The following is a 27,837-nucleotide window of genomic DNA, read 5'->3' as shown; positions in this document are numbered from 1 at the left end:
TGAAAGTAACTGCAAGGTAAAGTATTATACAAAGCCCCCAAAATAGTTTCTTAGTCTGCTACATTCATATCATCAATGAATGTGGCTGGACGCACTGTGTTTCAAAAACTGTGCTGGGCACTGCAGATATAATGAGAAGTGACTAGATTCCCCGACTTCCTCATAGGCAAGAGGTTGGTTTGCTAAAATGTTAAAACTTTGGGAAGACTTAGCGGAAGATGATGTTTGCAGGCTTCTCAGCTGAAATCAAGCTTGAAGATGATTGTCTGGCTCATTAGGGAATCATGCTGGCTAATGTAGCCCAGGAACTTAGGCCTGTTGATCCAGTTTGTAGATCACTGAGATTCTTTTAGTGCTCTTTAAACAACAAACATACAACTCCTGAGATGAGTCAACAACTACTCTTCTGGGATGTCTTTTCTCTTTAGATTTCAGAGGCAGATAGCTAGTTCATCTCCTGGTCCTCAAATGGCTGAGATGCATCCCTGAAGATGAAAGACCCTATTCTTTACTCTTAAAGCATAAAGTTGAGCATAATGTATCAGTCCAAATGTTTTGTGAACACTTACTGTGTGCTGCACTAAGTGTCGGGGATGGAAAGATGACTGTGAAATGATTTCACATGCAATTGAGGTAGAACTTAATTGAGATTAAAACTTGATTCGGTAAATAACAAATACAGAGGAAGATAATAAAAGTGACCAATATGTCTCAGGCACTATCAGTTGGATTTATAATTATAAAATATTAGGTCAATTGGACATGTAATAGAGTTAGTAACTATGTAAGTGGAATTTAAAATCCAGACATACTAACTCCAAAGCTGCTAAGCCATAATGTGTTCACCATATTTCACTGAGGCTGAGCTGAGGTGCATCATTTTAACAGTTCCAGAACTGTGTTACTCTAGGACTTAATCTCTACAATTGAGATTCTCAACCTTTAGTGTGCACAGGAATCATCTGGAAGCTTGTTAAAGATTGTTCAGGACCCAGAAACTCAGTAGGTTTGTAATGGAGCTGAATAATTTGCATTTATACTATCTCAGAGGTTACACTGACCATTCTTTGAGTAGCACTGACCTCGGGAATGTTTGTCAAACTTTAGCATACAGCAGAATCACCTGGACAGTTTATTAAGAGACATTGTTGGGCCGGACATGGCCGTGGAGATTCAGAAGGTCTGGAATGAGGCTAAATAATTTTTATTTCAAGCATGCTTTCAGATGACATCCAATAGCATCTAAAGGTCAGCTTTAGACTCTGCTGTTTCACGGACTTCACTGAGAGCTAAGGAACTATCTAACCAGGTGGACGGAAACAACCTAATAAGAAACCCAATTTCAAGAAATGTAAAACCTTTGATCAAAACATGTACTCTACCTAACATGGAATTCTAATCCGAGAAGAGAAAAAAATGTGGGAAACTGAATGGCACGACTCTGAGAAGCAGTAAGTACTGCAGGTAACAAGTGATGGTGATACATAAAAAAGGTGTTATACACATAGAGGGAGAAGTTAGGCTGATTGAAGGATCTAGTGATACCTTTAGCTGTCTGTTTACTTAGAGATCACTTTGTTTTTACTTTTTCATATCTTGTGCATGCATTCATTTTACACATTTAACATATAAAAATTTTTTTCAGGTCTTTATTGGAGTATAATTGCTTTATACTGTTGTGCCAGTTTCTGCTGTACAACAAAGTGATTCAGCTATATTTATACATATATCCCCATATCCCCTCCCTCCCGTGACTCACTTCCACCCTCCCTATCTCACCCTCTAAGTCATCGTCCATCATTGAGTTGATCTCCCTGTGTTATGCAGCAACTTCCCACTAGCTATCCATTTTACATTTGGTAGTATATAAAATTAATTACATTTTTTGAAAGATATAAAATGCCATTAAAGGCCACCACAAGAAAATGTTCATGTAGGGAGAAAGGGTGGGCCTGAGGCAAGCCTGGGGAACTTCACAGTTTAGAGGCAAGCCTGAGAAGAAACCAGTAAGGAAAATGGAGAACTGGCTACTGATGGAGGATAAGAAACAGGAGAATGTGGTGTCATAGGAAAGACTTTCTGGGAGGATGTATTGGTTAATGGATTAGAACGCTGCTGAGAATTCATGTAAAATAACATAAAAATTGGCTTTCTGATTTGGCACTGTGGAGACCATGAAATCATCTCATTGGAGTGTTGTGTGCAACCCCAATTGGCTTTCTTATGAAAAGAAGGTATAGTGAGAAATTGGGATCAAAATATAAATTATTTTTTGATATGTGTGTACATGGCATGTTTTTGAAATATAGTTTTGTTTATTAATATTTCCTTTCTTAATATTCTACATTTTTCATTAGCATAGATTTATATTAAATTTTAATATCTGGCATCCATCATCCTTTTTCTTTTCTCAAAGTCATTCTGTCTTCATATAATTACTTTTCCCGATAAATTTCAAGATAATTTTATTAGTTTAAGGAATTACTTAAAGTTTTTAGATTAATCTAGGAAAATGAACATTTTTTTCCATATTGAGCCTTGCTTAAGAGGAATGTAGTGATTCTCTATTTCCTTCAAATGGTCTTGGAAACCCTCCAGTACAGTTTTGTGGTTTTCTTCCTCTGGACACTGAAACTTTCTAAAGTCACTTAATATATCTGTTACTATGATGAATGTTGCTATTATTTACATTTTAAAAAATGTGTCAAAATATGCATAACATAAAACTTACCATTTTAATGGTATTAAGTATAGTACTATTAATGGTATTAAGTACAGTACTCTCAGTGGTCTTAAGTATAGTCACACTGCTGTGCAGCTATCTTCACCATCCCTCTCCAGAACCTTTCTCATCTTCTCAAACTGAAACTCCATACCCCTTAATCAATAACTCCCCACATAGAGACAGGTACAAAAACTGGACTCTTTTTAAGCTTTATCCTTCCTACTTTATGTAAATGATGTCATAAATTACATCTTTATATTGTGTACCCATTAACATAGACATAATTAATTTTTATCTTTTTGTTTCTTAAATTCTGCAGAAGAGTAGAATGTGGAATTAGGAGCCAAAATTACAATAATACTAATTTTTGCATTTGTCCTCATATTTATCCTTATGGGATACTTTGCATTTTCATATTTCAGGTTACTGTCTAGCAATCTTTTTATTTCAACTTGAAGGACTCTCTTTAGCATTTCTTTTCGGGCAAGGCTAGTGGCAATGAGATCTTTCATCTTTTATTTCTCTGGGGATGTTTTAATTTCTCCCTCATTTTCAAAGAACATTTTTGCTAGACATAGATTTTTTTTGGTTGACAGTTTTTTTCTTTCAGTACTTTAAATGTATTATCCCATTGCTTCTGGCCTGCAAAGTTTCTGCTGAGAAATCCATTGCTAATCTTATTGCAGATACTTGTAAGTGATGAGTCACTTTTCTCTTCTTTCAAGATTCTCTTTTTGTCTTTTACTTTTAATATATTGATTAAAATATGTTTCAGTGTGGATCTCTTTAGGTTTAGCTTACTTGGGGTTCATCTTACTTGGAGTTCATTGAGCTTCTGGTGCTTTTATATAACCATATCTTTCTTCAGATTTGAAATTTCTATCATTATTTCTTCAAATAAACTCTCTGACCTTTTTCTCTTTTTCTTCTCCTTCTAAGAGTCTCATGATGTGTACATTGCTCCATTTGGTACTACCCAATAAGTCCAGCAGGTTCTGTTTTCTTTTCTTTTTTCTCTTTTTTCCCTTTTGCTCCTCAAACTTGATCATTTCAAATGACCTATCTTCAAGTTCACTGATTCTTTTTTCTACTGTTTGAGTCTGCTGTTAAGTTTTGAAATTCAGTTGTTGTATTTTTCCACTCCAGAACTTCTGTGTTTGTTAAAAATAATTTCTGTATCTTGGTGGATCATCTTTTATTCATATATCATTTTCCTGATTTTCTTTAGTTCTCTATGTTTTCCTGTTGCTCTTAGAGCATATTTCTGATAGCTGTTTTAGAAGTCTGCCTCGAGTAAGTCCACAATCTTTGTTATTTTACAGTTAGTTTCTCGAGATATATTTTGTTCTCTGACTGGACCGTGTTTCCCTGTTTCTTTGTCGGCCTGTGATCTTTTGTTGAAAATTGAGCATTTGAAAAAAGAGCCACCTCTTCCCGGCTTTGGAGACTGGCTCTGTGCGGAGAAAGATGTTCTCTAATCAGTCCAGCAGGAAGCCTCAAGATATTCTCAGGTTTTTTGCATTTGTCGTCTCTGGGCCTGTGTGTGCATATCCCCCCTTCCCTACCCCCTAGCCTGTATACGTGGCTGTTGTAAAATGTCTGGATTTCTTGAGGGGTTTCACCCTGCTTTTTCTTAAGGTCTTAGGTGTTCTACTGTGTTTCTAAGCAGGTGATCTCTTGTCCTCAAATTCTGCTTGTTTACAGTCCTGCAGGTTTCATGCACATGGAGGACTCCACTGCCTTCCATGTCTTCCAACCTGAGATCTAAACTATGCTGCTATTTCTGTCAGGCAAGACAGAAACAAGTCTCTCAGGCAGCCCACAGATAGGCCAGAACATGCAGACAAGTTCCACTCCTTTCTTCCATCTAATGGAAGGAACTGGGAATTGAGTCACTTCCTTCTGAGTGTGTTGCACTGCACCAGGGAGGGATGGGGACGTTCAAACATGCCGTGAAATTTCCTGCCTTTTTGAGTGTGACTTTTTCTTGATTGGGCATTTGCTTGATTGCTGCAGATCCTTAACTGGTTTCCAGAGCTCCCATAATGCTATTTTAATCAGTCTATAGTTTACTTGATGTTTCCATGGGGGAATGAGGGCCCGATGTGTCCTAGTCTGCCATCTTGCTGATATCAGATCTGTTTGTTTGCTTTTTTTAATTGCTTTTTTACAGTTTTAGTTGTGGTTTTGAAGCCTACACAGGTTGAGAATCATAGATGATCAGCTAAACCTTTAGATCATGAAAACAGAAATGGGAAACTATTACTGAAAAATACATTGATGATAGCTGTCATCTTTGTTTTGTTTCTCATTTAATGCTGATCCATCTCGGAGTGTGTCACAAATCTAATTATCAGGGAGTGATAAATGCCAAATTACAGTTGAGATAATTGCTAGTTCTTTTATAAACAAATTAATATTGAACAAATGAAACCAAATCAGAGTGTGTTTAAAAAAAGAGTAAAGTAAATAGCAATAAAAGACTCTTGCCTTGCATTTTTAACAAGCTCCTAGGTGTTGATGCAACTGTCTATAGTGCACACTGTGAGCCGTACTGATTCAGCACTGCCTCACATACACTGATAACACAAAACTGTAACAGACGTCATTTTGAAAAAATGTATAGCTTGTGATCATTTACCAAATCTGTGCACTTTACTTAGCATAGAGTCTCCTAATTGGAGAAGCATGATCAATGAATGTCCACAAGTATAATGGGCAACTTTAAGAAGCAGTAGGTATTACAAGCACTACACTGCAAATTCAATATGAAAAACAATCTCTATGATTATATTTTCTTTACTGATATCAGTAGATGTTGTAGGAAACTATGACTGTATCTCTGGTGGATATTATTTCACAATATTTAACTATTATTTATATTGTGCTCCTGCATTTAATTCAGTAAAATTTTATTTAGTACTTTTGCATTTATTTATTTATATTGAGTTGAAAATTTTCTATGTGCTCTCTATTATAGACAATCAAGACAAATATAAACCTTAAAATTTTGAAATTTTCCTTCTTTCAATATACTCTAGAATGTTTCAGATGATACAGGAATTATTTGTGTCTTAGAAGCAAAATCAGTGGCCTTGTAATTTCGTGGAGCTATTTAAAAATCATCTCAATTTCTTTCATGTTTATTGGTCTATTCCAGGTTGTAAATTTTGTCTGTTATTATTTTTGCTAGAAAGAAAACAAATGTGCACTTTGTTCCATTTTCCAGTACCTGTGTATTGTTTTAAGATTTATTAATCTATTAATTAATTAATTAATTAATTAATTTTTGACTGCATTGGGTCTTTGTTGCTGTGCACAGATTTTCTTGTGCTTTCTCTAGTTGTGAGTGGGAGCTACTCTTCATTGCTGTGAACGGGCTTCTCATTGCAGTGGCTTCTCTTATTGTGGAGCGTGGGCTCTATGTGTGGGAGCTTCAGTAGCTGTGGTGTGTGGGCTCAGTAGTTGTGGCTCACGGGCTCTAGAGAGTGTAGGCTTGGTAGTTGTGGTGCACTGGCTTAGTTGCTTCATGGCATGTGAGATCTTCCCAGCCCAGGTATCGAACCTGTGTCTCCTGCATTGGCAGGTGGATTCTCAACCACTGTGCCATCAGGCAGGTCCCCCAAGTGTGTATTTTTATACACACTTTCCACTTGCTTAAAAAGGAAAAAAAAAATCCTCTGATTATTTTGCCTTTCCAGATTTTGTATGTGTAGTTCTATAATCCCACCACATCTATCACCTCATTTTTTAGAAAATGCTGATTGAATGTTCCAAAAAAGTTATATCAGTACAGGGAAGTTAATAACTTATCCCCTCATTTCCCATAGAAAAATTTTGTAATTTCCTGTATTACCTTTATTTTGTAACTTTATACTATACTGGTGGTAAGCAAAGTCTTCATTAGTGTTCATATTTATTGGGAAGAGTTCTTTCATAATTTGTAATTGTATCAGTTTTTTAATGATTATTTTCCAGATGGCTTTACAAGTCTTTACTTTAAAATGCTGTGCTTTTCTAATATCATTGAACAATATGCAACATTTAAGAGTATTTTAAGTTCTTTAAGATATTTTCCAATTATTAAGTGTAAATGCTTTGGACTATTTTTTGACCTGTTCACAGTTAAGACTATTCACAGTTGTGAATGTGAACACCATGTGATGGAAGAAAATCTTTTTTTTTTATTCAAACACACACTCATCCAGTCTACAGACATAGTTTCAATATCTCCATGATTTTTCCCCTTGTATCTTCCTATAACTGTTATCACTTTTGGATCCTGTTTTAATATGGAGGGCTCTTATTTCTTTTCATGACACACACAGCAGATGAGATAGAGTTTTTTAAGGGGAAGTACAAGTGGAATATATATTTATATTTATTATATACATTTATATTCTTCATCTTATTTTTAAGAAAATTGAATATGTTGGTTTGGCCTTTTTCCTTATTTTGCCAAAAGAAATGATATATAAATGTTGGATGTTTTCTGCTTATGATTTCTAGCATTTTTTCCTCTGTATTTGAATAAATTAAAAATGCATTTGGATTTAGGTAAACTATGTGTGTCATGGACATCCTTGTCTTGTAAACTAACCTGTTCTCTAAAGGGTGATGAGTAATTTGATGGGCAGTAAACACCACAGAAATAACTAGGTTACAGATCTAGTTTAGTTTGACCTGCAGCACCAAAACGTCTCTAGACAATCACAGCGCTGAACATCAGCTGCAACAGGACACGTGTTTTAACCTATGCATCTATCCACTGGAGGACTGACTTTAGAAGCAACTCTATATGTGGATTATTAAATGTTTGTCCTTGTACCTTCAAACCTCTCCTAGGAATTTAATGTTCCAACATGGGCTCTGTGCTGCCTCCAGATGCCCACGTTGCAGCTCAGGCTGCTGCCCAGCATCATGCCTGTCCTGGGGGGCTGGTGTGTATGTTTTCAGTTGTGGGCTGGAAGTCATTGAAGAACAGAGCTGATTAGAACCACTTCCAGCAACAATAGAAGTTATTGAGGTGTCGAGGAAGAAGATAAACTGAAGAATGGCAACTCTATTTTGGGATCCAAGCATCAGATAAATGAAGCTAAAAATAATTGCAGTCACATTTATCTACAGCAAGTAGCTCCTTTTTTAAAAATTAGTATTAATGTTATTTAACTAATGAGACTGTGTCTCTATACCATCTCAGGTACCATTTATACCACTTAATTAACTGGGCAAGTATTTTATAAGCATCTATTATGAGGACCAGAAGTTGCTAAGTGGTCTAAGGAATATAAAGTTATCTAAGAGGTGATCCTTACTTTAAGGGGATAATTTTAACATGGGTGTGGTGGCTGTTTATACATGGCTTTAATTGCTACCATCACCACCATCACCACCTTCATCACCGTCGTTATCATCAGAACTGCTGTCATTCATTCATTCAGTTTTTTATTATCTATGGCCAAACACTGTTCAAAATGCTAGTGATATAGCTGAGAACAAGATGAACTAGGTTACCAACATCATGAAACTTCTATTCTCGAGAGCTAAAGAGACAGATAAAATGAACATAAAAACAGCTTAATTTATATTATTATAGATATATATGATATATTGTTTAATATAATGACATATGTACTAAAATGATAATGCTATGATGAAAAATAAAGCTAATTGAGGGACTAGAAGGGGATATAGAATGTTATTTTATAGAGGGTGATCAGGCAAGGCTTCTCAAAGGAAGAAACATTTGAGATTGAGAGAGAAAGAAAGCGTGATATGTGCAAGTGTACTGAGGAAGGACTTTCCAAGAGTTCACTAAGTGTGAACTGTCTTATTGTACATTTAAGTAAGAGTTTTGTTTGAACAATTTAATATTTGCTACTTTTAAAAATAATTATCATTATTCCAGTTGTTCAGATAAGAAAAAAAATCCAAGGCTTAGGAAAATGTTGAAGCATGTTTGCAATCTCAGAGCTATTAAGTAGCAGAGTTGGTCTCAAACCTATAGGTACAATGTATTTTTGGCAGTTTTTTTTCAGAGGGAAAATTATATCTGGCTTGCTTAATTGGGGGAAATTTCCAAGGGAGGAGGCACATGAGCAGGATGTTGAATGATTGACAATGTCTATGATTGGATGCACATGAAAGGAATTGGATGGAGAACACTGGGAGTGGAATGGTGATGTGAAGTTTGAAGCATCTGAGACGTGTTGGAAATGGTAATCAGAGCCGTACAGGGTGGTGTTCTTTCTCAAAAAAAAATCAAGTTGGATGAGAAGACTGGAACTTGGCTATAGACAATTGTTATTCTAGACTCACACATTTTCACTTAATTCTTTAGATAATGTAGAGACACTAAAGGACTTTGTGGAACAAAGTGACGTAAGTAAAGCCATGCTTTACTGGTAATGGAATGGAGTTTAAGATGGATGGAAAGGGGGGAACTATAGTAAGAGTTCATTAAGTCTGCAGTCCCTGAGCAGGGATTTGTAGATGCCTTAGGTATTGATGAGTCATTTTTAGAGGAGCCAGACATTCTTATGTGCATCACTTTATGAACAGGAAAGTATTTTTTACTCAAGTATGTTTCACCACTTTTAAAATGGTATAATTTTTCTAGTCTGCCACTACTGGGAAAATATGAATTTATTTGAAAGCATTACGGAAATCAGAAGAACTTTTATAAAACTGTGATTTTTCTCAAATAAAAGGTATTAAAGTACAATTATTATTATGTAGGGGTTTAAATCATTCCTTGATTCATTGGTTTATTGATTGATTCAAGAAATATTTACTTTTAGAACAGCCTATTGTACTGGGTGAGTGTGGTTTCCGAGGCTAGAATTTTATGGATTGGACCTTGAGATATTCCACTTATTAACAGTAAGTGGATTTGTTATTTATCACTCTGAATCCCAGGCTTCCCATCTGCAGATTTGTCAAAATAATAGTACTCTCACTTAATTCTTATGAGGATTTTGTGAGATTGTGAATATAAAGTCTTCAGTACAATACCAAACATATAATAAGATACCTATTATTGCTGTTAGACAATGCTTGGTAGACATTACATAGTTACATCATATTCAAAAACTAAAAAGCACACTCAGAAGTCATTTCTCTAATAATTTGCCTCACATGCCAGTGACAGTGAATCATGGTCTGAATCAGTAGATTGAAAATTATCATTTCCTCTTGATTCCTTGACTGGACTGAGAAGTCAGTTATAATTGTTTCCATTATTCTTTTTCCTTTTTCTTACACCTTCCTTTGGGTTAATAAATGTGAAAGTGTTTAGGATTCTTGGCCCAGATCCAAGAATTGATCTGGGCTCACTTCCTATTATTTGTTGCCCCTTTTTTTCATTCTCTCTTAGTTCTTGACATGAGTGTTTCACAAATTTTTGCCCATCATTGGCTTCTTCTAGTCTGTCATTCTGGCTTCTGAGTAGTCTTAAGTAGAGCCTTAATATGGAGAATAACTGGTCATCACACCACACAGATTCTGATGAAGAAATTGACTGGCAAACCTGCAGTCACACTGCATTCTAGAAAAGGGTTTATTTATGGTCTTAAGACAACTATTGCTTGTCTTAATGTTGTTACTTTAATGATGATGACTTGGTAATCTACTGTCTCGATTTATGTGGAATATGTTTATGAGTGGAAATTCTACCCGAAATGCAGGAGAGATAGAGGTGTTGGACAATAAGCATTAATAAGTATGAAGACGAGGTATGGAGAGAGACATTTTAGAAAAAACGTTGGAATTTACTTCTGCTGGATTTGGTTCATCAGAGTGAAAGACATGCCTAAAGCTACTGATCTGAGAAGGGGAAAAACAACAATAAAAAAATACCTCCTATGCATGGTTTCTTCTTGCATTTACTTAAGACCTAGTTCTTCAAAGAGTTTACAGCAGAATTGAATGCTACTATCACTATATGAAAATTGGCTTCAGTGCTTTAAACTATGAGTCACAATAAGCCATTCATAGTTTACCAAATGTTTGCTATTTTACTTACCTGTGTTTAAAGGAGGACTATGGCTTCTTGAGTGACTTGTGCACACACAGTGAACTGGAAACCTTTATGTTTTGTTTCATTTGTCCTCAGATCATTTGACTATTTCTGAATAAAGAAGGCTTTATTGGGAATGGAGGAAAAGAGGTTAGGAATTGAGATAGGAAGAAAGAAATAAGAAGTTTAGTGTTTTATAAACTTTATCGCAAAGAAAATCTGGCATTTATTTCAAACCAGTGTAGTCTGTGCTTTACTTTGGTGAATGATGCTCATATATTTCTAGTCAACAGAATAGAACACAGATCATCTGAAAAATTAAAGGCTTTACTATTTGTATTGTAAGAGATGCTCAAGTTTATCCTTCCCCATCAATCATACCTCCTTGCCAATATCATGCATGCTGTCCAGGGAGAGGATGTTGTAAACCATTGATACAGAAGCACTCGCTTAATTTAGTTACTACATCCTGTTGATTTTTATGAGTGGTGGGGGAACTGTTTAAAAAGGACCTTTTGGTTTGATAAATGTGCACTGCTCTGCAGTGAGGGGCATTTTGAGTGATTTTCCCACCTCTAATCTTTTTCCCCTTACCAGTTAGAAAAGTAGTCTATAGTGCTTTAGAAATGTTAATATTTAAATCTTTATTGTAGGTTCCATTGTAGCAAGAAAAAATGTAAATGGGCACACTCTATTTCCATAATTATTTTGCAGAGTATTTGGCTATCATCCTAGTGTTTATATTCAATATATTGTAGCGCCATCTACGTTTTGGACAGCAGGCAAAGCTTTGTTGGTTTATCTCTTGGGGATGTAAGAGTTCCCCCACCCCTGTAAAAAGATAGCCATTTATAATGTATGCACTTTTGAATAATTAAATGAGCTACCAAAGAGGAAAAGGATTCTAATCAGCTTTCAAACTGTGATTCTTCCATGCACTGAATCATTCCTTTATGATACATTTCTCTTGGAGCATGTATAATTATGGAACTTTTTTTTTTTTTTTCTATCTCGGTAGGAGCTGGGAAGTAACAGCCCTCCACAGAGAAACTGGAAGGGAATTGCTATTGCCCTGCTGGTGATTTTAGTTGTATGCTCACTCATCACTATGTCAGTCATCCTCTTAACCCCAGGTAATCTGTCTTTATTACTCTCTTATGATGGTATTGTGGATGATAATTTCACATTCAGATGCCTTAAGAGGGTAGTCATATGTGGTGTCTTAGGACACATTAGCATTGGTTGGAATAAAAAAATGCATAACCAGACATTTTGCAAATGGCATAGTCATGTTGTGGTTTAAATATCATGCAACATATTTTGGGGAAGCTGAAATGTAAAATATATATATATATTGAGAATGTCAAGGAGATCTTTGATCTCCAGTGCTACTTAGAGACTTGTTATGTTTGTCAATTTAATAAACGCGGGGCACATTGGACTTTTATTGTGGGTGGAGATGAAGCAGTGGAGTCTGGAAGTTTCCATATGGAGAACATATCCCAAAATATATTGACAGTGATAAGGGAGGATTTGACAGACAAAGAGGATTAGATCAAAAGAAAATGCGCTAGGCTTCTAAATAAGACTCCTCTACTTCCTCTCTTCTTTATCTGTAGTTTTTACATTCCCAGGTTGTCTCTGTCAAAAGACCCTCTCCAAATCGCTCTTGTGCTACTCTTTAAATTATGGTCTTTATGTTAATAATTGAACACTACTACATAAATTATCATTAGGTTCGGTTCTTCTCTGGGGTTTATTTCAGTACTCACAACTCTTTGATAGGTGCTAATATGGAAGTCAGAGGAAGGCTACTCACATTTTAAACTCCCAAACTACCTTCCAGGAACAAAAAAATTTATCATGCTGCTACAGCCCACCCAACTAGCTTGCTCAAAGACTGGTCACTGTATGTGGCTCAGAGTTATAAAAAAAGTCATTTATATGATAGGATTGAACTAGTCCAAAAATCAACTGATAATATGCAGTTATAGCCTATTGTTAAAGGCTATGTAATTATAACTAAGTTCCTGCTCCAGTTTTGTTATTTACAAGCCCCATAAACATGTTGGATTTATTTCCTCATGTACAATATCGGATTAACAAAAGCTCTCTTTCACAGAGTCATTTAGTCAACTAATTATGCTGGCTAATTATACAAATTGTAGTATCAGGTGTTCCAATATGGTAGTTTGTGAAATACACCATCTTTGTAAAAACATTGGCTTTGAAATGTATAGATTTCCAAAAATATAGTGAGTACTATAGTTGTTGTTTAACATATGAGGAGATTAAGAAAGAAATTAAGGGAGTTAGGAGAGAGGAAAGGGGAGGAAAGGAGAATTAGAAAAAAAGAAAGAAAGAAAAAAAAATTCCCTGATAAGAGCTGGCTTATTCATCATTCTCTTCAGGAACTGTCTCTTTACAGCCTCATTTGTGCATCTGCAGGATAGTGTAATTGAGCAATGTGATGGCTGTGAGTTGCTTCCGATTGCCAAGAATCTTAGTTAAAGGAAGATGAGCTTATGTTCAGTTTAGTGTTTCACTTAAACATAGGAATTTTGACATAATTATTAAAAAATGAATGGCATGGCTTCACCGCTTCTATTGGTGGCTACCAACCAGATGGCAGAAATTAGTATCATAAAATGCCTATGTGTTTCTCTTGAACTTTCTTCCACCTGATTCTAATACCCTTTTCCCAGTGATTCACTTTCTCACGTTTTCTTTTTAACTCTCAGAGGCCATAGTGATACTTTGGTGTCTTTGGAAGTCTGGTATATCAAAGACCTTATAGAGTTGGTCACTCACTACATTAAACCTCCTCTAGCTGCCCTTTCCAAGTTGCCCCAGTAATAAAAACACAAAGATAATTGCATTAATGTTGTCATGCACTTAGTTATTAAAGCAAAGGTTTAAGCAAGACACACTTTGGTTTGAGTTCTGGCTCTAATACAACTATAACTAAACTTCACAATAGTTTTGTGAAGTTGATTAATAATTTAACCTTGTCTGTAACTTCACTTATCTGTATTATGGATGCAACTCATAGTGGCCACTTAGCAGTGTTATTACCAACCAGGGTTCTTGGCTTCCTTAATCGATAGAAATTGATAGAAGGCCAGACAAGAAATTCTGGCAAGGCTTTACTGGGGCCCCTGCTGTAGTATTGGGGAGCAAAAACAAGTAACTGATTCCCTTGCTCGTATCCCAAGGGGAGGTGAGCTGGTATCTTCTATGGAGTAAGGGTAGGGGCGGGTGCAGGGGTCAATGGCTTGGGTGGTTTGCCCATCGTTTTGGTAGTGTTGTGTGCAGGGGCCATGCACAGTGCCCTGCTTTTGCTTCCAACTCTTCAGAAGTGGGAGTTGGGATTTTTAGGTCTTTTTGTGTCTTGTTGTCCATAATTTGCCCCAACGGGGCACTCGCATAGTTATTTTTAGTCCCTTATACTTTCTTTGTATTTTGCTGCTTGAGAAGACATTTTTCCAGGTGCAAGCACTGCAGCAAAGGATCCCAGGTCCTAGGTCCCAGCCTATCTCCTGTTACTATGAGGGATGAGATAATAAAATTGAAGTGTTTAGTATAGTGTGTAAAACTGCTGCTGTCATTCCTCGTCATTTTTATTATTAGGTACTTAATGACCACCAAATGCAATGCCAAACACTGTGTTACATGAGGGAGATTTCTAAGAAAAAGTATAAAGTCTTTCAGGAATATAGATCTTCTGTGATTTCAATTTTAAGTTATGGCAGGTGGAAAATACTAAATATTTAATGAGAAGCAGTCTTTCAGTGGTCTGTTCATTCATGTATTCATACATCAGTAGCTAATTATGGAGTTCTTACAACTGTCTAGGTACCGTCTAGTTGGCCTCACTATCTCCTGCTTTAAATCTATCACTTCCAGTCTCCTTTTTCCCCAGCTACACAAGCTCACAACCACACATCCCCAACCCAAAGAGTTAATTTTATATGAGATTAAGCACACAAATGGAAGTGGCAATTATTATTTAGAATTAAAATTTGCTAAGGTTATTTTACATACCACATGCTCAAATGTCATTGGATATCACTGTTATTTTTGGCAGGGATGTTTTGAAATGAAAAATGAAAGTCAGTGTGGTGTAGTGGAAGAAGTATTGTTATAGAAAACAAACAACCTGGGTTCTACACTCTCTGTAAACTCACTGTCATCAGGGGTTGGAAGAGAATATAAATTGATGAAGTGGATACATACAATGATGGTGGTTTAAGAATTTGCTTGAGTTGTGAACAAAGAAATAGCCTGGCCACATGGTCTCCATGGTGGGCTCAAACCAAACAGCAGAGTGAAATATAAGGTCAAAAGACTTACAGTTTGTGGCCTGAGTCCTAAGTATAGAAGTACCCTTAGAAGTTATCTAGTCTTGCCTCCCTCATTAGACAGGAAAAAACAAACAAACAAACAAAAAATAGCAAAACAAAATAAAAACCTGCGTTTGTTTAACCTCTGGTTCTGAGGGCTAGAATGCGCATCAAGACCATTAGTGTGGACTTTTGATTTAGCACATGTGTGCCTGTTTGTGTCTGTGGTCAGACTCTAGTGCTCTGATTACACAGAGCCTTCCTCTTCCGATGCATAGCAGTACTAGAATAGACCCACGAGGAAAACCTCCAACTGAGGGAATAGTATACAACACCTCCCCGCTAATCTTCCCATTGTTTACAAATATGTCCCCAAAGCCCAGCTTTCTAGGTAAATCCAGTCAGACAGTTGGAAACTTTTAACGAGTAAGGGGAATCCATGACAGGAGAGGAAACTTCTGATTCTGAAATTATCCAGCAAGATTTTTGACCTTTTAGGACAAAAAGCTGCCTCTAGAACAATCCTTCCAATAAGGGTGGGGGTCAGAAAGCCATATGCCTTTTATGGCTATATGACCTTGGGCAAATCACTTACTTTCTTTGACCTCGAGTGTTTTGCTGAAGAAAAGGGCATCTTTGTTTTGCCAGAATCAAAAGTGATTTCTTGAAGTTCATTACAGCTCTAATATCTATGATCTAATGAAACAACAACAGCAATAATAGTGGCTTGTTTGGTAGCAAATATAGCAACAGACTAACTCTTGTGAGCTGTCTCAGTAAACTCTTTCTACCCAAAAATATATTTAATTTTTTTTTGGGGGCGTAGTTGGGGGAGAAAGCATACAAAGAGTTATCTAGTCTAAGAAATGATTTCGAAACTGTTTTGCTCAAAATAGCATCACATTTTGCAGGTAAGTGCTAAGAAATGCAAGCTTATAACCAGAGAAACACATGTTCATTGTAATTTTGGTTTGATTGCAAATTTTATTACAGAAGTAATTTGACACAGGTGTCTTAATTTCCAAGATTGTCAGCAACTTCCCTGCCTTGTGAAAAGAAGTCCTAATTATTTTTGAAGAGTGGGTTAACCATTCAAGTATTTCTTTAATAAGTAACTATTTCTGAAAGAAAAAAATTTCATTCCATTTTACTTTTCTGATTAAGGTGCAGACTTATTTGGATGTATTGACCAAGCCTACATATTTTTTGTTTGTATTGAATTCATTTAAAGAAAAAAGGGTACCCACAATTATTTTCAGAAGAGGTAACAACAAGATCAATAATTATACTCTACAAATATATGGGTGTAGTTTCATGCTTCAAGTTCTGGAACCCAGTCTTAGGCAGCTATTCATTTACTCTGCAGTCTCACATTTATATTTAATATGCAGAATGACAGTGAACATAGGAAACATTTCACACAGGATACAGTTATTATTTTGTCCTGTTTTGAAAGTACAGAAGCCTATTTTATGAGTTAGAATGTATTTTGTACAGGATATTCATCAAGCTCTTCAGTCTGGCCTCCATATTGAAATAACCACCTATGGACAGTGTATATTCCATCAGTTCTTCAGCAGCAGTGGTCTGTTGCCCTTTGATTAATGTCTGCAATCAGTCAGTGTCAAAACAGGGTCATCAGGTTAATTTATTCTCATGGCTGACTAAAGACAACATTGTAAGGCACTGAAATTGTGTGTTCATCATTAGCTCAAGCTCTTGTTTTTAAGCAATTTTTTATTCCTTTAGTACCTAATCTAGGTGAGCATCTTGGGTTGATCAGAGTATAAAAGAAGCCAGGCGTTCAGGTATAAGATATGAGAACTCTGCTTGATCTCAGTTAAACAATAATTTTATAGGGACTGTCCAGTTCCACTATATAAATGTCTTTATTTCCTCTTTGAGAGATATCTCTAATAGTAAGATTTTCACTCTAGATTCAGATTCCATTTTGGAAAATAATTTACAATTTATACAGGTTGAGATTGCCACTGTGATGTTGATGGTTGGGTAAATCTTTAATGTCAGGTGAGGATCTGATCCATGAAATTAGGCTCAAATAGTTTATTTGAGCCAAAAATCAGAACCAAGGAAGTGGAGGGAACCCGAGAAATTTATGCAATCCTATCCCCAAAAATAAACAAAATGAAAACTGGAAGTTAACTTTTAAGGATGTGTGCCTTTCTCTGCAGAAATACCAACTTACATATATTTTCCAAAGGGAGTGAAAAATCATCTCATTTATTCCTCATAACACATCAATTTAAAGAAAGTGGAATGGTTTTCTAGATAATACATCTAAGGCCAGCGGAATTTGGATGACTTAGGCACCTAATTTGTGGAGAATGTACAACAGATAGAGTGATTAAATTGACCTTGATGTCAGACTGACTTGAGTTCATGTCCTCACCTTGATATGTGCCTGCAAATATGACTATGAGGCAAAGAATTCTCTTTTCCTATTGTTTTAGACACCAGATTTTTAATAAAGAATGGTTTGACCCATTGAATGGGGTTTTAAAAAGATTAATCTGTCCCTATTTACAAAAAGATGATTTTCCAGGAAAAAGTTGATAAAATTAAGTACTTTGTTGGACTGGTGACAGCCGATTTGTTCTTCTTATGCAAAAACTCAAAGTGAATTTATTCTGGTTACTATTATGTTCTGAGAAAATAATAGCTCCTGGTTATAGTTAGTTAAAATGTCATGTTATATTATGTTGCTAGCAATCTCTTGGCAGCGGTAATTTAAAAGGTGTCATTTAAGCATCTGACCTGTGTTTTAAAATGTCAAAGCAACGATTAAAGTATCCCATTATGCTTTTATGAGGGGGAAATAATGTTTTACAGATTTTGAGATTTGCATTATTCACTTGTAAACATCAACATCAACCACGACGCAACTTGTTTATTTTATTTTGTTGAATTAAAAAGGGAGATATGTTGTATTGATAGGCATAAGCTAAATTGTCTCTTGCTTGTTTTTCCAAGAACAGCACAGATGAACACATTTGAATATGGTATTACCCAGGCATAATCAGGCTGCCAAAGAGAAAACAATGACAGATTCTAACAGTTTTTCCCAGATAACATGGATTGTGGTTGCTTTTCTAATAGATTTATCTCTTATGTTAAATGAAAAATAATTTTCTCTGGCACCAATAAAGTCAGAATAGTTATATTTTTTCTCTTTGCTTTATAGTTGCATGTCTATTTTTAAGTCAGATTTGATTTCCTTATTTTTATCTTTTTGTATAGTCCAATCAGCTAAATAATGGATTTAGTTTACATTATAATGTGTTCATTGTTACAAGAGTCAGAAGAGAATCTATTTTAATAAGTAACATTTATTTATTATCTGCTTGTTACATGCCAGGTATTATACTAAGTGCTTTGAATGTACTACTTTATTTATCCTCACTCCACTAACATAAAATAGATACTATTAATTTATTCATATTATACATTATTTGGCTAAGTCTTACAAGTTACAGTAAATTGCCTGCCACACAATTAGAACATGGGGAAACTGGGTCCCTATCCCAGGCCCTTTTGGCTCTAGCACTTTTCTTAACCTCTGAAATAAAAGTTAAGATCTATATTGTACCTATAGAAAGTATGGGCAAGAAACATTTGAGAAAAAAAAGAGAGAGAGAGAAAAATGAAGTCTGCTTTATTCTAAAAGCCTTATTTTTTTTTTTTAAGGAGTGAATTAATTCTGTATATTTCTGAAAGGGAATGTAAAGCAAAGAAGAAATTAATCTGGGGTAGCCAAGGGGTAGATAGGGAGGAAGTGACAGAAGTAGGCGATTGCAAAGTATACACGTAAATTCTCTTTCAGCTATATTTTTTTCCTGAAACCTCAAATACTCACGATAAAATATGTGAACCTTTTCTTTCCTAAACCGTGTTGTATAAAATCATTTACATGACGCTGTACAACTTTATTTCGTCATATTTTTTGTTTTCCTTCTCCTAAAAAAATATTTACTTTAGGAATATGATAGCCTGGGGAAAAATGGGGGATCAAGATAGCCTGGTCCTTGAGAAGCAGTTTCCTTAAAAGGGGGCATTACATCCAATTGTGCCTCCTCCTGGAAAAAAATTAACATACTTTTCCCACCTGTATTTGTGAAAGAGGATATTTTAATATGCAATTATTTGTCAGGGATTTTAGCATCCAGTTCCTTGCCTTTGAAGTATAACTGAAGCCACCTCATTCCAGAGTTCGTTTATTAGGATGAGAAGATACAATATCTGTAAAAATAGATTACTCTTAAGTTAAACAGTGTTTTAAACTAAATAATATCCCACTTTCTACCTTTGCTCTGGGAAAAGAAAATTTAGCTGGAACAATTTCAGTGTTTGTTGATGGCTTTGGCTTATTTTTTCACTCTTTCTCCTGGTCTAAGATTGTTCAATTGAATGTAAGTTCCAACTGAGAAAACTCTCTAGAAAAACCGGAATCAGTGAAACTAAACTTGGGAAACATCCTTACTTAAATGGAAAATTGTGCCTTAAATCTGTGCGTAATAATTTGATTTTGCATTGGGTGTAGAAGATGTCTGATCCTAGACTCACAGCCTACCTTGCTTTTTCTGGGGCAGCATCAGTAATTGTACAATATTAGGGAAACAAAGCTGATGAATTTACTATTTTATATGGGTTATATCATATATGTATATGCCATATACCATAAAATTATCCACTTTGAAGTGTGCAGTTCAGTGGCATTTAGTAGATTCACAGTGTGTATAACCACTGACTCTTATCTAGTTCCAAAACATGTTATCACTCCAAAAGGAAACCCTGTGCCCATTAAGAAGTTACTTCCCATTTTCCCCTTGCCCCAGCTCCTGACAATCACCAGTCTAGCTCTGTCTCTATCGGTTTACCTATTCTGAATATTTCATATAAATGGGATCAAACAATATGTGACTTTTTTAGTTTTTCTTTCACTTAATGTTTTAGAAGTTCATTCACACTGTCAGATATCAGCACTTCATTTCCTCTTATGGCCAAATAGTAGTCCATTGTATGTATGTATCCACTGTTTGTTCATCCGTGCATCCACTGATGGAAATTTAGAATGTTTTCACCTTTTAGCTATTGGGAATAATGCTGCTATGAACATGTGTGTACATGCATTTTTTTTGAGTTCTTGTTTTCAATTTTTTGACGGGTATATACCCAGGAATGGAATTGGGGGTTATATGGTAATTCATGTTTAACTTTTTGAGAAACTACCAGACTATTTCCCATAGCAAACCATCTTACATTTCCAACAGCAATATACATGTGTTCTAGTTTCTCCACATCCTCACCAACACTTATTTTCCATTTATTTTATGATAGTCATCCAAGAGGTCTGAAGTGACACCTCATTTGGTTTTAATTTGCATTTCCCAAAGGATTAGTGATGTTGAGCATCTTCTCATATGCTTATTGGCCATTTCTGTATCTTCTTTGAAGAACTGACTATTCAAGTCTTTCGTACATGTTTTGATTGGGTTATTTGATTCGTTGTTGAGTTGTAGTTCTGTATTCTGGATATTAATCTCTTGCTAGATATATAATTTACAGATATTTTCTTCTGTAGGTTGTCTTCACTTTTTTTGACAGTGTCCTTTGATGCAAAAAACTTCTCAATTTTTATGAAGTCTGGTTTATCTTTTTTCTTTTGTTACCTATGCTTTTGGTATCATATCTTAAAATCCATTGCTAAATCCAGAGGCCTGAAGATTTATCTGTATTTGTTTTAAAGAGTTTTATGGTTTTAGCTCATAAAATTAGGGCATTGATTGATTTTAAGTTAATTTTTGTATGCGGTATAAGGTCAGGAGTCCAACTTCATTTTTTGCATACATTTCACCTAGAAACATTTGTTAAAGAGACTGTTCTTTACCCCTTGAGTGTTTTTTCCCACTTTTATTGATTATTGTCCATCATAGATAATATTGGCTTATTTGACTTGCAATTTTAATCCACTAGTCTGTGTGTAACCTTATGTCAGTATCACACCAGTATTTTTATTACTGTAGTTTTGTAGTTTTGAAATTAGAAAATGTGAATACTCCCACTTTGTTTTCTTTTTCAGTTTTGTATATTTTCCTATGCAGGGCCTTTACAGTTCCATATGAATTTGAGGATTGTCTTTTCCATTTCTGCAAAAAAAAAAAAAAAAAAAAAAAAGGCATCTAGGATTTTGATATCGATTGCATGGAACCTGTGGATCACTTTGGGTGCCATCTTAGAAATATTCTTTCAGATTCTTTCATTCATTAAACACTAGTTGTCTTTCCATTTATTTATATCATTAATTTCCCTCAGCACCATTTTATAGTTTTGAATGTAAATTCTTTACCTCTTTGGTTAAATTTATTCCTAAGTATTTCATTCTTTTGAATGTGATTGTAGATAGAATGGATTCCTCAATATTTTTTTGATTGCTTATTGCTGGTGTATAGAAATGCAACTGATTTCTGAGTGTTGATCAACACTCAAAACCCTTTATTCTAAATTTACTTATTAGCTGTAGAAGATTGTTGCAGATTCTTTGGTTTTCTAAGCATAGAAGACAATGTCATGTGTAAATAGTGATAATTTTATGTCTTCATTTCCAAATTGGCTGTCTTTTATTTATTTTTATCTCCTGGCTAGAATTCTGGTTAGAATTTTCAGTATAATTTTGTATAGCAAAGGTGAAAGCGGACATCATTGTCTTGTTCTCGGTCATGGGGAAAGCTTTCAGTATTTCATCACTGACTCTACTGCCTTAGCTCTGGGTTTTTCATAAAGAACTTATTTCATGTTGAGAAAGTTCTCTTCTATTCCTAGTTTTTAAAACATTTTTATAAAGAAAAAATGATGAATTTTGTCAAATGCATTTTATCCTCAGTTAAGATGATCATGTGTTTTTCCTCTTTTTTTCTATCAATGTGTTATATTACTTTGGTTGCTTTTACTGTGTGTCAAGTCACCCTTACATTCCTGGAATAATAATAACAAATAATCCTCTTTGTTAATAGTTCATAATCCTCTTGATATGCTGAAGAATTTGGTTGGCCAGTTAAAAAATCATTCTGCCATTTGCTACCAGTATTTCATTGAGGGTTTTTGTATCTATATTCTTAAGGAATGTTAACTTTTTTTTTTTTTTTTCATATATTCTCTTTGGATTGGGAACAGAATATTTCTAAACTTATAGAATGAGTTATGGAGTATTCCTTCCTCTTCCAGCTTTTGGAAGAGTTTGAGAAGAATTGGAGCTAATTCTTCTTTAAATGTTTTGTAGAGCTTACAAATAATATCATCTGTTGCTGGATATTTCATTGTTGAGAGGTTTTTGGTTATGGATTCAATCTTCTTACTAGTAATTGGTCTATTCAGATTTTTTATATTTCTTCTTGGGTTGGTTTGGTACTTTGGGTGTTTCTAGAAATGTGTCCATTTTATCTTAGTTATCTAATTTGTTAGCATACAGTTGTTCAAAGTATTCTCTCATGATCCTTTTAATTTCTATAAAATTTGAGTAATGTTCCCACTTTCATAACTGACATTATTTGCATATTCTTTCTTTTTTACCTTAGTCAGTCTAAGTAAAGTTTTGTCAATTGTGTTGATCTTTTTAAAGAAAAAAACTTTTAATTTTATTGATTCTTTCTATTGGTTTTCTATTCTCTAATTTCATTTTTCATCACTCTAATATTTATTACTTTTTTCTACTAGATTTCAGTTAATTTGCTCTTGTTTTTCTACTTCTTTACATGCAAAATTAGTTGTTGGTTTTGAGATCTTTCTATTTTAATGGAGGTGTTTATCTCTTTGAGGAATGCCTTCACTGAATCCTATCAGTTCTGGTGTGTTGTATTTTCATTTTCATTTGTCTCAAAGTATTTCCTAACTTCCCTTGTGATTTCTTCTCTGAAATATTGCTTGTTAAAAGTGTCTTGTTTAATATCCTCATACAAGTGAATTTTCCAGTTTTCTTTCTGTTATTTATTTTTACCTTCATCCCATCTCATTCAGAGAACATATTTTGAATAATTTCAGTATTTTTAATTTTATTGAGACTTGTTTGGTGGCCTAACATATGATCTATTCTGGAGAATGTTCTCATGTAGTTGAAGAATGTATCCTGGTGTTGTTGGATGTAGTTAGATAGATAGATAGATAGATAGATGATATTGATGTATTGATCAATATTGATATATTGATTTTGGAAAGTCAGTATTCTTTGTGATGTGTGGTCTCTGAAGTCTCTGTTCCTTTAGTTTATGTACAGCTAGTGTTTTTACAATGATTTCCTTGAATGTTAGCAGTCTGGGGTGGGGGGAGGACAGCGAGGAAAAAAAAGAAAAATAAGCAGAAATTTTTTAAAAAGAGGTGACACAAAAACTCCTGTCATCAAATTAGTTCTGTGCTGGGATACTTATTCAGATCATTTACAGTTCTACCTTAACCTTCACTTCCTGCTTGTATGGAGCCTACAGTTTAGCCAGAGGTGAAAACTTAAGGTCTTTTCACATCTTTTTGAGCATGCATTCTGCTCTGGGCATGCATGTGACTTTCCAAATGCCCCAGTATATGTAGGCATTTTGAATGCCTATTTTACTGAAACAACTCTTTTCCCAGCTTTCCCTCCCAGGTTTGGGTTCTCTATATTATGTCTTAACTGTGTCTTTTTCCCCATGTAGCTGTGGCTTGTTCATTTCTTTTATGATGTTTTTAAGGAATACCCACTGCTTTTCTGCATGGATTATTCTGGATCAGGTGTAAAACAATAAGTGCCTTGTGCTAGTTGAGACAGTTTAGAGCAGGCAAACACAATTCTTTGAGAATGAGATCTACTCTGCTCCCTTTAGAACCAGGACCGTATACTCCAAACACAGGCTGCTGACTCAGAGATCGCCACCAAGACAGTGAGGGGATGGGGTCACGGCAAATAAAAACTCCACAAGCTTTCCTGCTATTTTTAAGTTGCCTTTTTCTTGATTCAGTGTTTGCATGACTTTTGCAAACATCTGACTGTTTTCCAGAGTTCTGATAAAATTTATTCTGACAGTTTTGCTTGATTTTTTGATGTTACTGTGGGAAAATGACCTCTTGGAGCTGCCTACTCCTTTATGTTCACTGATAACACTCTCATAACAAAACGTTACTGACAATTTATAAGCAACTGGCCCCTGTCATGTGTGATCAACCTGAGTTCCTTGTTATATTTGAAGCCATCAGACATAGGTTTTATATCTTAATCATTTATACTGTTTCCTCCATTTATTGCATGAAGCATAATAGTTTGTACTATCAGTACAGAGTTTTCAGTAAATATTGACCAGTGGCAAATTTATCCACTTAGTCACTCTTGCATTAAAAATTAGAGAATGTCAGAGAAACATTTTATGAAAGTTCTCAATGAGGAACATAATAAATAATAACATAATGTAATATGATCATTAAATCTGATGTTATCACCACATCTGTAGCGACCTAGGATATTTACTATAAATTTACAAGTTTGAGTTGAGGGTAAAATAAACTTAATAAAACACACAATAAAGTACACACAGGAGAGCTTAGTGTGGGGAGCTCTAAAGAATCACTGAGGACATAAAAATACTTTGGGACATTTGGATTATACTTATAAATATTTTATGAATTAGAAATTAAAAATTAATTTCTCAGACGTTTTATTTCATTTAAATGGCAAAATAAAACAATTACATGTAAATATACATGATATATAATGAAAACTATCTACCCTTTCAAATATTGGTGAGAAGAATGTCATTATTTTATATTTTTGCCAATATTTAATATCTGGCTCAATAGAAGGCTGCAGGATTCTCATATGTACTCCTATGTCAGTTGTTTTCCAAAAAGTAGCTTTGGTTGAGTATATAAAGTATTCTGGCCTCATAAAGATACGTGGTTAGAAATGGAGGAAGTTTTTTAATAGCTTTTTCACATAATTGTAGATGTTCTTCCTTGTTACTTCTTAAAAATTTGTTAAGTGGTAGATTCTCAATGGTTGCATTGTGAAACCTGAAACCATATCAATAAGATACCAACATTCCACTTTTAAAATCCATTGGTCCATCTAGTACTTTAAAAGGATCTTTTACCTGTGCATGATTCTATAACATTATGCATTGGTCATTTGGAAAATATTAGTTCACTGAGTTATACAGATCTTCCAAATGTTGGTAGAGTTTTTTACACAGTATTCAAAAAAACCAGTTAATATCACTAATGGTATAACCAGAAAAATCTCACTAGACGAGTATTGGGAAGTAGTCAAACTCAAGGTGGAGAATGCAAGTTTTACAAAATTCAATTTTTGCTTAAAAGCTTGAATTTTATAGTTTGCAACAAACTGTTGTGTTTTTAAATTTTTTAATGTATTATTTTTTAACAGTTGTTTTTTTCAAGTGAGAGCTTCATTTTATTTATTTTGAAGAAAACATTTGCAAATATGTAAATCTAAATTATAGTAGTCTGTTATTCATTCCTTCAACTAAAAGTGGTGTTCCATGAAAAAAAGCTGTTAGTTCAGTTCATAACTTAAGCATCTGCCCACATGCATTTCTTTGGAACAGTAACATGTTAATATGCAGTGCAAGTGCTTTTTTGTGGGGGAGAGGAAGGTGGGTATAACTCCCTTTTCACCACACAATTATTAAAAAGATCTCAAGGGTTGAGACTGAATACAATTAACAATTTTTAGAACTGTATTAAGAAAATTCTTAACTGGAATAGGATTTTTAAAGCATTTTTTGAGCATTTATAACAATAAACAACAGAATGAACAGTATAGTTTTATGCCACAGTATTGACTCTCAGTGAGGTGCCTATAGTTTCATCCACCTTTGGTTTTGCTTCCAGGAGTGAGAATTTCAACCCAGTGTAAAAGGAAGATGTGCCTTAGCATTATTATGAATATAATTTTGACTTCCAGGACTGCTGTCCACTAGTTGCCCACGGAGTTTGCTCTGCAAACCTCTCCTGTAGGGTAATACAGATATGGAACAAAAATAACAAGCATTCCTGAGCGAGGATCTCAAACTTGGTTATATAAGAGCTCAAAGGCCCAAAGTAGAGCCATAACACTTCAGGGTAAAAAAAAGACATCATTCTAGCATGTGTGTGTGTGTGTGTGTGTGTGTGTAAGGTGTGTTTTATGTGTATATGTGTATCAGTCTGTAATTTACCTTTACTTCTCACAATGTGAAAGGCTTTTTGCAAGTACATTTTTCATATTTAGGTTTTCTATTCAAATTCAGGAGATTAAATTTCGAAAAAGTCTCAGAAAGAAGTTTGAGAATGATTAGCACTTTGAATAATTGACTAATTTGACTAATTAAACCTATGAGTAAATCCTAAAGCTCTTGATTTATTTATTCAAGAGATGACGTTTGAGGTAGAATTTAATAAGTCCTTCAGAACCTGAAAGTACATTTTTTATTTGATGAGCACTTAGAGTCTGTGCTGAAAATAAGGAGAACTAGTACAAAATATAACAGAAATTAGGGCATCTTGGAGATGCAAGATACTTTATGGGCCACTGTGTATGTGTGTGTGTGAGAGAGAGAGAAAGAGAAAGAGAGAGAGAGAGATACATCCAGTAAAATTCTATGTGAAGAAACCAGACATGTCAACTGCAGAGCTGTTCTGGTTGAAGAGTTTTAACCATATAATCCCCATCTACCCCTCACCTTTCTCTGTCATAAGAGAGCTTGTTTGAGTCTCTAGAGCACAGCCAGCCATAGTGTAATTTAGTCCAACCCTTTCTCTTTACAAATGAGGAAACTTATGCCTGAAGAGATGAAGAGATCTAGCTAAGGGCATATGCACTAGTTAAGGGTTTTACTAGAATTAGAATATGACCTCCTAGCTCTAATTAGTTATTTCATCATTAATCCTTGTCCCTGTTTGAGTATAGGGAGTGGGAGTTTAAGTTCATAACTCTGTGTTGGGAAACTTTAAGATGAATGGCTCATAGGAGGCAAACTTCTTGTAATCCCTATTTCAGTATTTTGCATTCAATGTAAATTCCTTAGAAATTCTCCCCAGGCATGGTGAAGAAAAGAGCAGCATTGGGAGAGGGAAGAAAGTGACAGTTAAATAAATACATAATACTTTATTTGCCAGCCATTCTCCTCATTCTTTTCAGTACAGACCCGGCTTTAGTTATCATTTAGTAACTTTCCACATAGCTGAATTTTTAAATGACTTTTTATAATTAAAATGTGGCTTTCTATATGAAAGCAACATGCTGGAAGTATACTTAAGAAAGGAAAGAACATTCATTGGAAGATAATCTGATTTAGGAAGTAAATTCAATTTGAAGAGTACATATATAATTTAGTCTTTATAAGATACAGGATTAATCTGAGTCAAAAGTGGTTCTAGGTTATAGAATTGATGAGGTTAAGGAATTGACTGGCCTTTTATTCAAGAAACTTTAGCTATTGCCACAACAAGATGTTAGAGTAGGAAAAGGCAAAAGAAAGAGATAGAGAAAGGAAACTCCTGTCATACCAAGAGAAACAAAGGTAATTTTCTGGGATGTAAAGCAGATGGTATGCAGTGTACTAATTCCTTTTGTGCTGTTGCTTGAATGGATGAATTGGCGTTCAGAATACTAAGTGAAAAGCTGCTTGAAGTTCCCTTCATTGATAAGACTGGTTTATAATTTATTTGTGGGATCCATACTTTTGACCTTACAAATTCAAAATAGCCAAATAGTTCTT

At 34.8% G+C, this 27,837-nt stretch overlaps 1 protein-coding gene across 1 annotated transcript in view; it reads left to right on the top strand.

Moving 5' to 3' along the window:
• The window catches only part of DPP10 (dipeptidyl peptidase like 10), a 630,338-nt gene that overhangs the window by 128,012 nt on the left and 474,489 nt on the right, over window positions 1–27,837 (top strand). The window contains exon 2 of the mRNA XM_057745327.1: window positions 11,761–11,875. Coding sequence (XP_057601310.1) covers window positions 11,761–11,875 — 115 coding nt within the window. The remainder of the gene's footprint in view (window positions 1–11,760; window positions 11,876–27,837) is intronic.

Source organism: Hippopotamus amphibius, chromosome 8 (assembly GCF_030028045.1).
Source record: "Hippopotamus amphibius kiboko isolate mHipAmp2 chromosome 8, mHipAmp2.hap2, whole genome shotgun sequence".
NCBI classification, from domain to species: domain Eukaryota; kingdom Metazoa; phylum Chordata; class Mammalia; order Artiodactyla; family Hippopotamidae; genus Hippopotamus; species Hippopotamus amphibius.
The sequence above is the reverse complement of the archived record's forward strand: the minus strand, read 5'-3'. Positions and strand labels throughout refer to the sequence as shown.